The 17401-nt window shown below is 49.2% G+C and overlaps 1 protein-coding gene across 16 annotated transcripts in view; it reads left to right on the top strand.

Moving 5' to 3' along the window:
• The window catches only part of LOC149984304 (protein MTSS 1-like), a 122468-nt gene that overhangs the window by 92643 nt on the left and 12424 nt on the right, over positions 1 to 17401 (top strand). For 5 of the 16 annotated variants that reach the window (XM_090230650.1, XM_090230639.1, XM_090230649.1 and 2 more), the window contains 5 exons: positions 1984 to 2141; positions 4122 to 4229; positions 7902 to 7999; positions 9820 to 10051; positions 15534 to 15635. In XM_090230650.1, the coding sequence (XP_090086776.1) occupies positions 1984 to 2141; positions 4122 to 4229; positions 7902 to 7999; positions 9820 to 10051; positions 15534 to 15635 (698 nt within the window). The remainder of the gene's footprint in view (positions 1 to 1983; positions 2142 to 4121; positions 4230 to 7901; positions 8000 to 9819; positions 10052 to 15533; positions 15636 to 17401) is intronic. The other 11 variants (XM_090230652.1, XM_090230644.1, XM_090230651.1 and 8 more) reach the window with 5 other exon arrangements.

Genomic DNA, 17401 nt, shown 5'->3' with positions numbered 1-17401 from the left:
TTACAATATGACACCATGACCGTTGTCCTCTCATACATCATACCTACATTGCACATGGAATATTCACAAAAGAGCAGACTCCAAGATAAATCAAGGGCCCTCAAATACATATTAGTCCCAGGTCTGTGGTGAAGAGCCCCCCAGTGGGATGTGAGTGATGTGTAATGATAGTAGCAGTATATTAACAGTAGCGGTGTGTCCCAGGTCTGTGGTGAAGAGCCCCCCAGTGTGATGTGTAATGATCGTACCAGTATATTAACAGTAGCGGTGTGTCCCAGGTCTGTGGTGAAGAGCCCCCCCCAGTGTGATGTGTAATGATAGTACCAGTATATTAACAGTAGCGGTGTGTCCCAGGTCTGTGGTGAAGAGCCCCCCAGTGTGATGTGTAATGATCGTACCAGTATATTAACAGTAGCGGTGTGTCTGTGGTGAAGAGCCCCCCCAGTGTGATGTGTAATGACAGTACCAGTATATTAACAGTAGCGGTGTGTCCCAGGTCTGTGTTGAAGAGCCCCCCAGTGTGATGTGTAATGACAGTACCAGTATATTAACAGTAGCGGTGTGTCCCAGGTCTGTGTTGAAGAGCCCCCCAGTGTGATGTGTAATGACAGTACCAGTATATTAACAGTAGCGGTGTGTCCCAGGTCTGTGGTGAAGAGCCCCCCAGTGTGATGTGTAATGATAGTACCAGTATATTAACAGTAGCGGTGTGTCTGTGGTGAAGAGCCCCCCAGTGTGATGTGTAATGACAGTACCAGTATATTAACAGTAGCGGTGTGTCCCAGGGCGAGGAGACGTCCAGTCCCAGTGTGATGTGTAATGACAGTACCAGTATATTAACAGTAGCGGTGTGTCCCAGGTCTGTGGTGAAGAGCCCCCCCCAGTGTGATGTGTAATGACAGTACCAGTATATTAACAGTAGCGGTGTGTCCCAGGTCTGTGTTGAAGAGCCCCCCCCAGTGTGATGTGTAATGACAGTACCAGTATATTAACAGTAGCGGTGTGTCCCAGGTCTGTGGTGAAGAGCCCCCCCCAGTGTGATGTGTAATGACAGTACCAGTATATTAACAGTAGCGGTGTGTCCCAGGTCTGTGGTGAAGAGCCCCCCAGTGTGATGTGTAATGACAGTACCAGTATATTAACAGTAGCGGTGTGTCCCAAGTCTGTGGTGAAGGGCCCCCCCCCCAGTGTGATGTGTAATGATAGTACCAGTATATTAACAGTAGCGGTGTGTCCCAAGTCTGTGGTGAAGGGCCCCCCCCCCAGTGTGATGTGTAATGATAGTACCAGTATATTAACAGTAGCGGTGTGTCCCAGGTCTGTGGTGAAGAGCCCCCCAGTGTGATGTGTAATGACAGTACCAGTATATTAACAGTAGCGGTGTGTCCCAGGTCTGTGGTGAAGAGCCCCCCAGTGTGATGTGTAATGATAGTAGCAGTATATTAACAGTAGCGGTGTGTCCCAGGTCTGTGGTGAAGAGCCCCCCAGTGTGATGTGTAATGACAGTACCAGTATATTAACAGTAGCGGTGTGTCCCAGGTCTGTGGTGAAGAGCCCCCCAGTCTGATGTGTAATGACAGTACCAGTATATTAACAGTAGCGGTGTGTCCCAGGTCTGTGGTGAAGAGCCCCCCAGTGTGATGTGTAATGATAGTACCAGTATATTAACAGTAGCGGTGTGTCCCAGGTCTGTGGTGAAGAGCCCCCCAGTGTGATGTGTAATGATAGTAGCAGTATATTAACAGTAGCGGTGTGTCCCAGGTCTGTGGTGAAGAGCCCCCCAGTGTGATGTGTAATGATAGTAGCAGTATATTAACAGTAGCGGTGTGTCCCAGGTCTGTGGTGAAGAGCCCCCCAGTGTGATGTGTAATGATAGTACCAGTATATTAACAGTAGCGGTGTGTCCCAGGTCTGTGGTGAAGAGCCCCCCAGTGTGATGTGTAATGACAGTACCAGTATATTAACAGTAGCGGTGTGTCCCAGGGCGAGGAGACGTCCAGCCCCAGCTGAACAGTGCCATGCAGGACGTCAGTGATAAGTACCTGCTGCTGGAGGAGACGGAGAAACAGGCCGTCAGGAAGGCCCTCGTCGAGGAGAGGAGCAGGTTGTGCACCTTCGTCTCCATGCTACGACCTGTCGTGGTGAGTCATAACATATCACACACACTAACACACAACACAGAGGTCAGAGGTCAGGCTAAGGCCGTGGTGGTGAGTCATAACATAACACACACACTAACACACACAACACAGAGGTCAGAGGTCAGGCTAAGGCCGTGGTGGTGAGTCCGTTGGCAATACACACACCACAAACACAAACACAGAAACCGAAACAGAGCCGTAGGGCCTCACCATGGGAGATGCTGATTCCTCATTAACACCCAGAGGAAATGTTCTGTTCCTCATTAACACCCAGAGGAAATGTTCTGTTCCTCATTAACACCCAGAGCAAATGTTCCTCATTAACACCCAGAGGAAATGTTCCTCATTAACACCCAGAGGAAATGTTCTGTTCCTCATTAACACCCAGAGGAAATGTTCTGTTCCTCATTAACACCCAGAGGAAATGTTCTGTTCCTCATTAACACCCAGAGGAAATGTTCTGTTCCTCATTAACACCCAGATGAAATGTTCTGTTCCTCATTAACACCCAGAGGAAATGTTCTGTTCCTCATTAACACCCAGAGGAAATGTTCCTTATTAACACCCAGAGGAAATGTTCTGTTCCTCATTAACACCCAGAGGAAATGTTCCTCATTAACACCCAGGGGAAATGTTCCTCATTGACACCCAGAGGAAATGTTCCTCATTAACACCCAGAGGAAATGTTCCTCATTAACACCCAGAGGAAATGTTCCTCATTAACACCCAGAGGAAATGTTCCTCATTAACACCCAGAGGAAATGTTCCTCATTGACACCCAGAGGAAATGTTCCTCATTGACACCCAGAGGAAATGTTCCTCATTGACACCCAGAGGAAATGTTCCTCATTGGCACCCAGAGGAAATGTTCCTCATTAACACCCAGAGGAAATGTACCTCATTGACACCCAGAGGAAATGTTCCTCATTAACACCCAGAGGAAATGTTCCTCATTAACACCCAGAGGAAATGTTCCTCATTAACACCCAGAGGAAATGTTCCTCATTAACACCCAGAGGAAATGTTCCTCATTAACACCCAGAGGAAATGTTCCTCATTAACACCCAGAGGAAATGTTCCTCATTAACACCCAGAGGATCTGTTCCTCATTAACACCCAGAGGAAATGTTCCTCATTAACACCCAGAGGAAATGTTCCTCATTAACACCCAGAGGAAATGTTCCTCATTAACACCCAGAGGAAATGTTCCTCATTAACACACAGAGGAAATGTTCCTCATTGACACCCAGAGGAAATGTTCTGTTCCTCATTAACACCCAGAGGAAATGTTCTGTTCCTCATTAACACCCAGAGGAAATGTTCCTCATTGACACCCAGAGGAAATGTTCCTCATTAACACCCAGAGGAAATGTTCCTCATTGACACCCAGAGGAAATGTTCCTCATTAACACCCAGTGGAAATGTTCCTCATTAACACCCAGAGGAAATGTTCCTCATTGACACCCAGAGGAAATGTTCCTCATTAACACCCAGAGGAAATGTTCCTCATTAACACCCAGAGGAAATGTTCCTCATTAACACCCAGAGGAAATGTTCCACATTGACACCCAGAGGAAATGTTCCTCATTGACACCCAGAGGAAATGTTCCTCATTAACACCCAGAGGAAATGTTCCACATTGACACCCAGAGGAAATGTTCCTCATTGACACCCAGAGGAAATGTTCCTCATTAACACCCAGAGGAAATGTTCCTCATTAACACCCAAAGGAAATGTTCCTCATTAACACCCAGAGGAAATGTTCCACATTGACACACAGAGGAGATGTTCTGTTCCTCATTAACACCCAGAGGATATGTTCCTCATTGACACCCAGAGGAGATGTTCCATAAGAAGCACATTGCTGACGTTTCAGTTTAAGATGTTGTTGTTGTTGTTGTTGTTGTGAGCAGTATGAGTAGGACTGATGACATCACCTGGATAAATGCAGGATCAATAAACACATTGTGATCCTTACAGGATGAGGAGATCTCCATGCTAGGAGAGGTCACCCACCTCCAGACCATATCTGACGACCTCAAGATGCTGACCATGGACCCTCACAAGCTGCCCCCCGCCAGCGAACAGGTACCGTATCCCTGACCCTAACCCTGACCCTGACCCTAACCCTGACCCTAACCCTGACCCTGACCCTAACCCTGACCCTGACCCTAACCCTAAACCCTGATCCTGACCCTGACCCTAACCCTGACCCTAACCCTAAACCCTGACCCTAAACCCTAACCCTGACCCTAACCCTAAACCCTAACCCTAACCCTGACCCTAACCCTGACCCTGACCCTAACCCTGACCCTGACCCTGACCCTAAACCCTGATCCTGACCCTGACCCTGACCCTAACCCTTAACCCTGACCCTGACCCTAACCCTAAACCCTGACCCTAACCCTAAACCCCAACCCTGACCCTAACCCTGACCCTGATCCTGACCCTGGTCCTGACGCTAACCCTGACCCTAACCCTGACCCTGACCCTAACCCTGACCCTGACCCTAACCCTAAACCGTGATCCTGACCCTGACCCTAACCCTGACCCTGACCCTAACCCTAAACCCTGACCCTAAACCCTAACCCTGACCCTAACCCTAAACCCTAACCCTAACCCTGACCCTGACCCTAACCCTGACCCTAACCCTGACCCTGACCCTAAACCCTGATCCTGACCCTGACCCTAACCCTAAACCCTGACCCTAACCCTAAACCCCAACCCTGACCCTAACCCTGACCCTGACCCTGATCCTGACCCTGGTCCTGACGCTAACCCTGACCCTAACCCTGACCCTGACCCTAACCCTAAACCCTGATCCTGACCCTGACCCTAACCCTAAACCCTGATCCTGACCCTGACCCTAACCCTAACCCTGACCCTAATCCTAACCCTAACCCTGACCCTGACCTTATCCCTGACCCTAACCCTGACCCTAACCCTAACCCTGACCCTGACCGTATCCCTGACCCTAACCCTAACCCTGACCGTATCCCTGACACTAACCCTAACCCTGACCGTATCCCTAAACCTAACCCTGACCGTATCCCTGACCCTAACCCTAACCCTGACCGTATCCCTGACCCTAACCCTGACCGTATCCCTGACCCTAACCCTAACCTTGACCGTATCCCTGACCCTAACCCTGACCCTAACCCTGACCGTATCCCTGAACCTGACCCTAACCCTGACCGTATCCCTGAACCTGACCCTAACCCTGACCGTATCCCTGAACCTGACCCTAACCCTGACCGTATCCCTGAACCTGACCCTAACCCTGACCGTATCCCTGACCCTAACCCTGACCGTATCCCTGAACCTGACCCTAACCCTGACCGTATCCCTGACACTAACCCTAACCCTGACCGTATCCCTAACCCTAACCCTGACCGTATCCCTGACCCTAACCCTGACCCTGACCGTATCCCTGACCCTAACCCTGACCGTATCCCTGACCCTGACCCTAACCCTGACCGTATCCCTAACCCTGACCCTGACCGTATCCCTGACCGTATCCCTAACCCTGACCCTGACCGTATCCCTGACCCTAACCCTGACCGTATCCCTGACCCTAGCCCTGACCCTGACCGTATCCCTGACCCTAACCCTGACCGTATCCCTGACCCTGACCCTGACCCTAACCCTGACCCTGACCGTATCCCTGACCCTAACCCTGACCGTATCCCTGACCCTGACCGTATCCCTGACCCTGACCGTATCCCTGACCCTAACCCTAACCCTGACCGTATCCCTGACCCTAACCCTGACCGTATCCCTGACCCTGACCCTAACCTTGACCGTATCCCTGACCCTAACCCTGACCCTGACCATATCCCTGACCCTAACCCTGACCCTAACCCTGACCGTATCCCTGAACCTGACCCTAACCCTGACCGTATCCCTGAACCTGACCCTAACCCTGACCGTATCCCTAACCCTAACCCTGACCGTATCCCTGAACCTGACCCTAACCCTGACCGTATCCCTGACCCTAACCCTGACCCTGACCGTATCCCTGACCCTAACCCTGACCCTGACCGTATCCCTGACCCTAACCCTGACCGTATCCCTGACCCTGACCCTAACCCTGACCGTATCCCTAACCCTGACCCTGACCGTATCCCTGACCGTATCCCTAACCCTGACCCTGACCGTATCCCTGACCCTAACCCTGACCCTGACCGTATCCCTGACCCTAACCCTGACCGTATCCCTGACCCTGACCGTATCCCTGACCCTGACCGTATCCCTGACCCTAACCCTGACCGTATCCCTGACCCTGACCGTATCCCTGACCCTGACCGTATCCCTGACCCTAACCCTGACCGTATCCCTGACCCTAACCCTGACCGTATCCCTGACCCTGACCGTATCCCTGACCCTAACCCTGACCCTGACCCTGACCGCATCCCTGACCCTAACCCTGACCGTATCCCTGACACTAACCCTAACCCTGACCGTATCCCTGACCCTAACCCTGACCGTATCCCTGACCCTAACCCTAACCCTGACCGTATCCCTGACCCTAACCCTGACCCTGACCGCTTCCCTGACCCTAACCCTGACCGTATCCCTGACACTAACCCTAACCCTGACCGTATCCCTGACCCTAACCCTAACCCTGACCGTATCCCTGACCCTAACCCTGACCCTGACCGTATCCCTGACCCTAACCCTGACCCTGACCGTATCCCTGACCCTAACCCTGACCGTATCCCTGACCCTGACCCTGACCCTAACCCTGACCCTGACCGTATCCCTGACCCTAACCCTGACCGTATCCCTGACCCTGACCCTGACCCTGACCCTAACCCTGACCCTGACCCTAACCCTGACCCTAACTCCTCAGACTACAGGGTTCCATTTCATATCTATCCCATGTGTTTCCCCCTCAGACTACAGGGTTCCATTTCATATCTGTCCCATGTGTTTCCTCCTCAGACTACAGGGTTCCATTTCATATCTGTCCCATGTGTTTCCTCCTCAGACTACAGGGTTCCATTTCATATCTGTCCCATGTGTTTCCTCCTCAGACTACAGGGTTCCATTTCATATCTGTCTCATGTGTTTCCTCCTCAGACTACAGGGTTCCATTTCATATCTGTCCCATGTGTTTCCCCCTCAGACTACAGGGTTCAATTTCATATCTGTCCCATGTGTTTCCCCCTCAGACTACAGGGTTCCATTTCATATCTGTCCCATGTGTTTCCCCCTCAGACTACAGGGTTCCATTTCATATCTGTCCCATGTGTTTCCCCCTCAGACTACAGGGTTCCATTTCATATCTGTCTCATGTGTTTCCTCCTCAGACTACAGGGTTCCATTTCATATCTGTCTCATGTGTTTCCTCCTCAGACTACAGGGTTCCATTTCATATCTGTCCCATGTGTTTCCTCCTCAGACTACAGGGTTCCATTTCATATCTGTCCCATGTGTTTCCTCCTCAGACTACAGGGTTCCATTTCATATCTGTCTCATGTGTTTCCTCCTCAGACTACAGGGTTCCATTTCATATCTGTCCCATGTGTTTCCTCCTCAGACTACAGGGTTCCATTTCATATCTGTCTCATGTGTTTCCTCCTCAGACTACAGGGTTCCATTTCATATCTGTCCCATGTGTTTCCTCCTCAGACTACAGGGTTCCATTTCATATCTGTCTCATGTGTTTCCTCCTCAGACTACAGGGTTCCATTTCATATCTGTCCCATATGTTTCCTCCTCAGACACTGATCTGTCATTGTTGTTCTGTCCTGTCAGGTGATTCTGGATCTGAAAGGCTCTGACTATAACTGGTCCTATCAGACTCCTCCCTCCTCCCCCAGCACCACTAGGTCCAGGAAGTCCAGTATGTGCAGGTAGGTGTCCTAGGACCAGAACCGCAGCTTATCACCTTTATCTACGCAGGTGGGGGGGGCCTGTTCAGAACCTTCAGATGGAAATGGGTCATCTCTAGTAGTCCCAGTATGTAGTGGTGTCTTGGACCAGAACCAGACCACATCCAGAATGTTTCACCTTTAACTGAAAAACAACCTTAGACCCATATTCACACAGAGATCTGATCTAGGATCAGTTTTGCCTAAATTTTACATATTGAAACAGTTATATAGACAGTGGGGAACTGATCCTACTCTTCGACGCCCTGATGAAGACAGACCCCGCCCCCCAGTGGTGGGTAGAGGAACCGCAGCCGTTTGTGATGTCATATCACTGCCCAATCTCTTCACCTACTTGTTTCCTGGGGGAATTGAAGATAGTTAATTCATTTCACCCAGACTTGTAAATATATCATTGCGTGTGTTATGAATGTAGACATTTCAATATTAAATGTCATTGTAACTTCAGCCTTCCAGCTGTTTCTATAGAATATGACTCATAATAAACCCCCACCTCCACCTCGTGTCCTTCCGTACATGGTTGTTGTTGTCGTCACACTGGTTGGGTTTGTAAAACACTTTGTGCTGTGATGCCTGCCTTGTTTTCATCTTGTGATGCATTTGACTTTGTTTACATCATTTTAATTCCAGTTGTTGGATCCACAGATCCTAGTTAAAATGTCACTGTTGATGGTCGGTCAATGGACCCAATGATAAAGGCACATGTCTGTATGGCGACCACAGTCCAACTTGCTTGTAGATGCACTGAGCATGATAGACGTTGATATATATAAATATATATATAATATATATATGTATATATTGTGGTAACGTTTATTATGATTTCATGCCTGGTTGTTTTAATGTTTTAATTGGACTGGTTTGTTCACAGTCACTGCCTGCTGCATTGGTTTGAAGTGTTAACCCATTCACTGTCTGTCTGTCTGTCTGTCACTGTCTGTCTGTCTGTCTGCCTGTCTCCCTCTGTCTGTCTGTCTGTCTGTCTGTCTGTCTGTCTGTCTGTCTGTCTGTCTGTCTGCCTGTCTGTCTGTCTGTCTGCCTGTCTCCCTCTGTCTGTCTGTCTGTCTGTCTGTCTGTCTGTCTGTCTGTCTGTCTGTCTGTCTGTCTGTCTGTCTGTCTCCCTCTGTCTGTCTGTCTGTCTGTCTGTCTGTCTGTCTGTCTGTCTGTCTGTCTGTCTCCCTCTGTCTGTCTGTCTGTCTGTCTGTCTGTCTGTCTGTCTGTCTGTCTGTCTGTCTGCCTGTCTGTCTCCCTCTGTCTGTCTCTCACCCTCCTGTCTGTCTGTCTGTCTGTCTGTCTGTCTGTCTGTCTGTCTGTCTGTCTGTCTGTCTGTCTCCCTCTGTCTGTCTCTCACCCTCCTGTCTGTCTGTCTGTCTGTCTCCCTCTGTCTGTCTGTCTGTCTGTCTGCCTGTCTGTCTGTCTCCCTCTGTCTGTCTCTCACCCTCCTGTCTGTCTGTCTGTCTGTCTGTCTGTCTGTCTGTCTGTCTGTCTGTCTCTCCACCTGTCTGTCTGTCTGTCTGTCTGTCTCCCTCTGTCTGTCTCTCACCCTCCTGCCTGTTCCCCTGTCTGTCTCTTGTCTGTCTCTGTCTGTCTGTATGTCTGTCCGCCTGTCCGCCTGTCTGCCTGTCTGCCTGTCTGTCTATCTGTCTGTCTGTCTGTCTGTCTGTCTGTCTGTCTGTCTCTCCACCTGTCTGTCTGTCTCTCCACCTGTCTGTCTGTCTGTCTGTCTGTCTGTCTGTCTGTCTGTCTGTCTGTCTGTCTCTCCACCCGTCTCACCCTAACAGCAGTCTGAACAGCGTAAACAGTAGTGACTCTCGCTCCAGCGGCACATCCCACTCTCACTCCCCTTCCTCCTCCTCCTGCTCCTCCCACTACGGCTACCGTAGCTCCACCCTGCCCCAGCAGGCCGCGGCACGACTGTCCTCCATGTCCTCCCATGATTCAGGATTCATCTCCCAGCCAGACACCTACACCTCCAAGTCACCATCACCCATGCCCCAGGAAACACTACCGCAGGTAAGACTAAACTACAGTACACTATAGTACAGTACAGTACAGTACAGTACACTACACTACAGTACACTACACTACATTACAGTACACTACACTACAGTACAGTACAGTACACTACAGTACACTAAACTACAGTACACTAAACTACAGTACACTACAGTACACTAAACTACAGTACACTACAGTACACTACAGTACAGTACACTACACTACAGTACACTACACTACAGTACAGTACACTACACTACACTACAGTACCAAGTGGTAAGACCCTACTATCTGTACACTGGACTCTTTACCCTGAGATTAAACCTTCATATCTTCTGGAAGTGTATGGACAGTTTAGTTTTCGGCAGTGTCCTGTCCCAGGCTAACTGTATACGTCAACAATACATATATTATGATCGATTGGTCCTCAAGTGACCTTTGACTTCCTTATACGTCATATATGAGAGACACTAGCCATCCCAGGTTGCTAGGATACCCTGCTCCTGAGGAGAGGGGCTTGGGGGAGGTCAGTAACTGGGCTGGCTGTACTACAGACCAGTCCTGTCAGTACCTCAGCTGAACTACCAGAGTCCTGTTGGGAGGTCAGTAACTGGGCTGGCTGTTCTACAGACCAGTCCTGTCAGTACCTCAGCTGAACTACCAGAGTCCTGTTGGGAGGTCACTAACTGGGCTGGCTGTTCTACAGACCAGTCCTGTCAGTACCTCAGCTGAACTACCAGAGTCCTGTTGGGAGGTCAGTAACGGGGCTGGCTGTTCTACAGACCAGTCCTGTCAGTACCTCAGCTGAACTACCAGAGTCCCTGTTGGGAGGCCAGTAACTGGGCTGGCTGTTCTACAGACCAGTCCTGTCAGTACCTCAGCTGAACTACCAGAGTCCTGTTGGGAGGTCAGTAACTGGGCTGGCTGTTCTACAGACCAGTCCTGTCAGTACCTCAGCTGAACTACCAGAGTCCCTGTTGGGAGGTCAGTAACGGGGCTGGCTGTTCTACAGACCAGTCCTGTCAGTACCTCAGCTGAACTACCAGAGTCCCTGTTGGGAGGCCAGTAACTGGGCTGGCTGTTCTACAGACCAGTCCTGTCAGTACCTCAGCTGAACTACCAGAGTCCTGTTGGGAGGTCAGTAACGGGGCTGGCTGTTCTACAGACCAGTCCTGTCAGTACCTCAGCTGAACTACCAGAGTCCCTGTTGGGAGGCCAGTAACTGGGCTGGCTGTTCTACAGACCAGTCCTGTCAGTACCTCAGCTGAACTACCAGAGTCCTGTTGGGAGGTCAGTAACTGGGCTGGCTGTTCTACAGACCAGTCCTGTCAGTACCTCAGCTGAACTACCAGAGTCCTGTTGGGAGGTCAGTAACTGGGCTGGCTGTTCTACAGACCAGTCCTGTCAGTACCTCAGCTGAACTACCAGAGTCCTGTTGGGAGGCCAGTAACTGGGCTGGCTGTTCTACAGACCAGTCCTGTCAGTACCTCAGCTGAACTACCAGAGTCCTGTTGGGAGGCCAGTAACTGGGCTGGCTGTTCTACAGACCAGTCCTGTCAGTACCTCAGCTGAACTACCAGAGTCCTGTTGGGAGGCCAGTAACTGGGCTGGCTGTTCTACAGACCAGTCCTGTCAGTACCTCAGCTGAACTACCAGAGTCCTGTTGGGAGGCCAGTAACTGGGCTGGCTGTTCTACAGACCAGTCCTGTCAGTACCTCAGCTGAGAGAGTTCCTCTCTGACTTCCTCTTTGGTAACAGTACATAAGCCTTGATCAAACTCTTCTCTTACTAGTTGAAAACTCATCTGTGTGTATGTGGATATGCTTTCTAGATGACTGAGGATATTATACTGCTATTATAGTAGTCATAAAACCTCCTGACATTATGGTCAGGGGAGAGGTTGGTCCAGAAGACTACAGGTTCAGACAAGGTTGACCACATGAGCAGGCCTTGGTGTTCACCCCTGGAGTCTATGGGTCATGATGGGGAGCCCTAACCCTGATCACAAACCATCTTGGCTCAGTCCAAGGGGCGGCAGGTAGCCTAGTGGTTAGAGTGTCAGTCTATACTGTCAGTCTATAGTAGTAACCGAAAGGTTGCTAGATCGAATCCCTGAGCTGACAAGGTAAAAATCTGTCGTTCTGCCCCTGAACAAGGCAGTTAACCCACTGTCTGTAATTGTAAATAAGAATTTGTTCTTAACTGACTTACCTGGTTAAATAAAGGTTAAATAAAAAGTGGCTTTCAGAGGGTCTAATTAAACCTCAATCCCTCAATGTAGCTCCTCACCCACTCTGCTTTGGGACAACCTTGAATAGAGGCTTGGAACTCAGTTATAGTTGAGGTTCGTTACAACTCCTTACAAGGCCAACTTCCTCTGTTAGGTCACTGTCAGTCTATAGTAGAGTCCCCACTTCCTCTGTTAGGTCACTGTCAGTCTATAGTAGAGTCCCCACTTCCTCTGTTAGGTCACTGTCAGTCTAGAGTAGAGTTCCTTCCTCTGTTAGGTCACTGTCAGTCTATAGTAGAGTTCCTTCCTCTGTTAGGTCACTGTCAGTCTATAGTAGAGTTCCTTCCTCTGTTAGGTCACTGTCAGTCTATAGTAGAGTTCCTTCCTCTGTTAGGTCACTGTCAGTCTATAGTAGAGTTCCATCCTCTGTTAGGTCACTGTCAGTCTATAGTAGAGTTCCTTCCTCTGTTAGGTCACTGTCAGTCTATAGTAGAGTTCCTTCCTCTGTTAGGTCACTGTCAGTCTATAGTAGAGTTCCTTCCTCTGTTAGGTCACTGTCAGTCTATAGTAGAGTTCCTTCCTCTGTTAGGTCACTGTCAGTCTATAGTAGAGTTCCTTCCTCTGTTAGGTCACTGTCAGTCTATAGTAGAGTTCCTTCCTCTGTCAGGTCACTGTCAGTCTATAGTAGAGTTCCTTCCTCTGTTAGGTCACTGTCAGTCTATAGTAGAGTTCCTTCCTCTGTTAGGTCACTGTCAGTCTATAGTAGAGTTCCTTCCTCTGTTAGGTCACTGTCAGTCTATAGTAGAGTTCCTTCCTCTGTCAGGTCACTGTCAGTCTATAGTAGAGTTCCTTCCTCTGTTAGGTCACTGTACTGAATATGGTCTCAGAGTGACGACCACTAATACTGCCGCACCGCTACCCCATAGAAAACCCCCAGGAGAATACTACTCCATAGAAAACCCCCAGGAGAATACTACTCCATAGAAAACCCCCAGGAGAATACTACTCCATAGAAAACCACCAGGAGAATACTACTCCATAGAAAACCACCAGGAGAATACTACCCCATAGAAAACCCCCAGGAGAATACTACTCCATAGAAAACCCCCAGGAGAATACTACTCCATAGAAAACCCCCAGGAGAATACTACTCCATAGAAAACCCCCAGGATAATACTACTCCATAGAAAACCACCAGGAGAATACTACTCCATAGAAAACCCCCAGGAGAATACTACTCCATAGAAAACCCCCAGGAGAATACTACTCCATAGAAAACCACCAGGAGAATACTACTCCATAGAAAACCCCCAGGAGAATACTACTCCATAGAAAACCCCCAGGAGAATACTACTCCATAGAAAACCCCCAGGAGAATACTACTCCATAGAAAACCACCAGGAGAATACTACTCCATAGAAAACCACCAGGAGAATACTACTCCATAGAAAACCACCAGGAGAATACTACTCCATAGAAAACCCCCAGGAGAATACTACTCCATAGAAAACCCCCAGGAGAATACTACTCCATAGAAAACCCCCAGGAGAATACTACTCCATAGAAAACCACCAGGAGAATACTACTCCATAGAAAACCCCCAGGAGAATACTACTCCATAGAAAACCACCAGGAGAATACTACTCCATAGAAAACCCCCAGGAGAATACTACTCCATAGAAAACCACCAGGAGAATACTACTCCATAGAAAACCCCCAGGAGAATACTACTCCATAGAAAACCCCCAGGAGAATACTACTCCATAGAAAACCACCAGGAGAATACTACTCTATAGAAAACCACCAGGAGAATACTACTCCATAGAAAACCCCCAGGAGAATACTACTCCATAGAAAACCACCAGGAGAATACTACTCCATAGAAAACCCCCAGGAGAATACTACTCCATAGAAAACCACCAGGAGAATACTACTCCATAGAAAACCCCCAGGAGAATACTACTCCATAGAAAACCACCAGGAGAATACTACTCCATAGAAAACCCCCAGGAGAATACTACTCTATAGAAAACCCCCAGGAGAATACTACTCCATAGAAAACCACCAGGAGAATACTACTCCATAGAAAACCCCCAGGAGAATACTACTCCATAGAAAACCCCCAGCCTTCCTCTCCTTTATGTGTTCTATTCCGGTGTGACTGTCTGTGACTGTCTGTGACTGTCTGTGACTGTCTGTGACTGTCTGTGGCCATGTTTGACTGTCTGTGACTGTCTGTGACTGTCTGTGACTGTCTGTGACCATATGTGACGGTCTGTGACCGAATGTGACAGTCTGTGACTGTGTGTGACGGTCTGTGACTGTGTGTGACGATATTTGACGGTCTGTGACTGTGTGTGACTGTGTGTAACTGTCTGTGACTGTCTGTGACCATATTTGGCGGTCTGTGACTGTCTGTGACTGTGTGTGGCTATGTGTGACTGTCTGTGACTATGTGTGACTGTCTGTGACTGTGTGTGACTGTCTGTGACTATGTGTGACTGTCTGTGACTGTCTGTGACTGTCTGTGACTGTCTGTGACTATGTGTGACTGTCTGTGACTGTCTGTGACTGTGTGTGACTGTCTGTGGCTGTCTGTGACTGTGTGTGACTGTCTGTGACTGTCTGTGACTGTGTGTGACTGTCTGTGACTGCGTGTGACTGCCTGTGACTGCGTGTGACTGTATGTGACTGTGTGTGACTGTCTGTGACTGCGTGTGACTGTCTGTGACTGTCTGTGACTGTGTGTGACTGTGTGTGACTGTCTGTGACTGTCTGTGACTGTCTGTGGCCATGTTTGACTGTCTGTGACTGTATGTGACTGTCTGTGACTGACTGTGACTGTCTGGCCATGTGTGAATGTCTGTGACTGTCTGTGACGGTCTGTGGCCATGTTTGACTGTCTGTGACTGTGTGTGACTGTCTGTGACTGTCTGTGACGGTCTGTGGCCATGTTTGACTGTCTGTGACTGTGTGTGACTGTCTGTGACTGTCTGTGACTGTCTGTGACCATATTTGACCGTCTGTGACTGTGTGTGACTGTCTGTGACTGTCTGTGACTGTGTGTGACTGTGTGTGACTGTCTGTGACTGTCTGTGACTGTGTGTGACTGTCTGTGACTGCGTGTATGTTCATATCCGTTCATCTTTTAACCCTACCCTGAACTCAAACTCCTCTCTTTTTTTTAACACCAAAACTCTCTGCTCTCGTCTTGTGCTTGTCCTCTGTCGTGTCTGTCTGCCTCCACCCAACCTGCCGTTCCTCCAGCCTTGCTCCAGCTCTGGCTCGTCTGAGGCCTCTGACACCTGCCAGTCAGTCAGTGAGTGCAGCTCTCCCACCTCAGGAGGGCCTCTGGCTGCAGTTGACAAGGTGAAATACTCCTTACCCCTCGTCCCCTCTCATGATAGATACCCTACCCCTCGTCCCCTCTCATGATAGATACCCTACCCCTCGTCCCCTCACATGATAGATACCCTACCCCTCGTCCCCTCTCATGATAGATACCCTACCCCTCGTCCCCTCTCATGATAGATACCCTACCCCTCGTCCCCTCTCATGATAGATACCCTACCCCTCGTCCCCTCTCATGATAGATACCCTACCCCTCGTCCCCTCTCATGATAGATACCCTACCCCTTGTCCCCTCTCATGATAGATACCCTACCCCTCGTCCCCTCTCATGATAGATACCCTACCCCTCGTCCCCTCTCATGATAGATACCCTACCCCTCGTCCCCTCTCATGATAGATACCCTACCCCTCGTCCCCCCTCATGATAGATACCCTACCCCTCGTCTCCTCTCATGATATATACCCTACCCCTCGTCTCCTCTCATGATAGATACCCTACCCCTCGTCCCCTCTCATGATAGATACCCTACCCCTCGTCTCCTCTCATGATAGATACCCTACCCCTCGTCCCCTCTCATGATAGATACCCTACCCCTCGTCCCCTCTCATGATAGATACCCTACCCCTCGTCCCCCCTCATGATAGATACCCTACCCCTCGTCTCCTCTCATGATATATACCCTACCCCTCGTCTCCTCTCATGATAGATACCCTACCCCTCGTCCCCTCTCATGATAGATACCCTACCCCTTGTCCCCTCTCATGATAGATACCCTACCCCTCGTCCCCTCTCATGATAGATACCCTACCCCTCGTCCCCTCTCATGATAGATACCCTACCCCTCGTCCCCTCTCATGATAGATACCCTACCCCTCGTCCCCTCTCATGATAGATACCCTACCCCTCGTCTCCTTGCTGTGGGCCTTATTCTAGATTCTCCTCACAGGAACCATCGTGTTCACCTTCTCCACACCCCTCTACCCCATCCAGGTGTTCCACCCACAGCTTCCTTTAACCTGTCTCTGATCGCTGCTGTTTCGTATCCAGTCTCATGGGTCGTCATGGTCGTTCACATACATTTCAGAATTCAGAACCGCGGTCCGGTTTGTCAATCAGGCAGGATTCAGAACCGCGGTCCGGTTTGTCAATCAGGCAGGATTCAGAACCGCGGTCCGGTTTGTCAATCAGGCAGGATTCAGAACCGCGGTCCGGTTTGTCAATCAGGCAGGATTCAGAACCGCGGTCCGGTTTGTCAATCAGGCAGGATTCAGAACCGCGGTCCGGTTTGTCAATCAGGCAGGATTCATTTTCTTAGTTTACTCCTTTTGTTTATTTGTTCTTCCGAAATGTTGACTTATTTGTGTTTCATTCATCAACTTTTATCTTGTGTTTCTGATTGTGTTGTTTTATTATCCTGACCCTATTGTGTTGGTTTATTATCCTGACCCTATTGTGTTGTTTTATTATCCTGACCCTATTGTGTTGTTTTATTATCCTGACCCTATTGTGTTGGTTTATTATCCTGACCCTATTGTGTTGGTTTATTATCCTGACCCTATTGTGTTGTTTTATTATCCTGACCCTATTGTGTTGGTTTATTATCCTGACCCTATTGTGTTGTTTTATTATCCTGACCCTATTGTGTTGTTTTATTATCCTGACCCTATTGTGTCTGTTTATTATCCTGACCCTATTGTGTTGGTTTATTATCCTGACTCTATTGTCCTGACCCTATTGTGTTGGTTTATTATCCTGACCCTATTGTGTTGGTTTATTATCCTGA

Source organism: Oncorhynchus mykiss, chromosome 3 (genome assembly GCF_057628025.1).
Source record: "Oncorhynchus mykiss isolate SJ-2025 chromosome 3, ASM5762802v1, whole genome shotgun sequence".
Classification (NCBI taxonomy): domain Eukaryota; kingdom Metazoa; phylum Chordata; class Actinopteri; order Salmoniformes; family Salmonidae; genus Oncorhynchus; species Oncorhynchus mykiss.
Note: the sequence above shows the minus strand (reverse complement) of the source record. Positions and strands in the feature narration are given on the sequence as shown.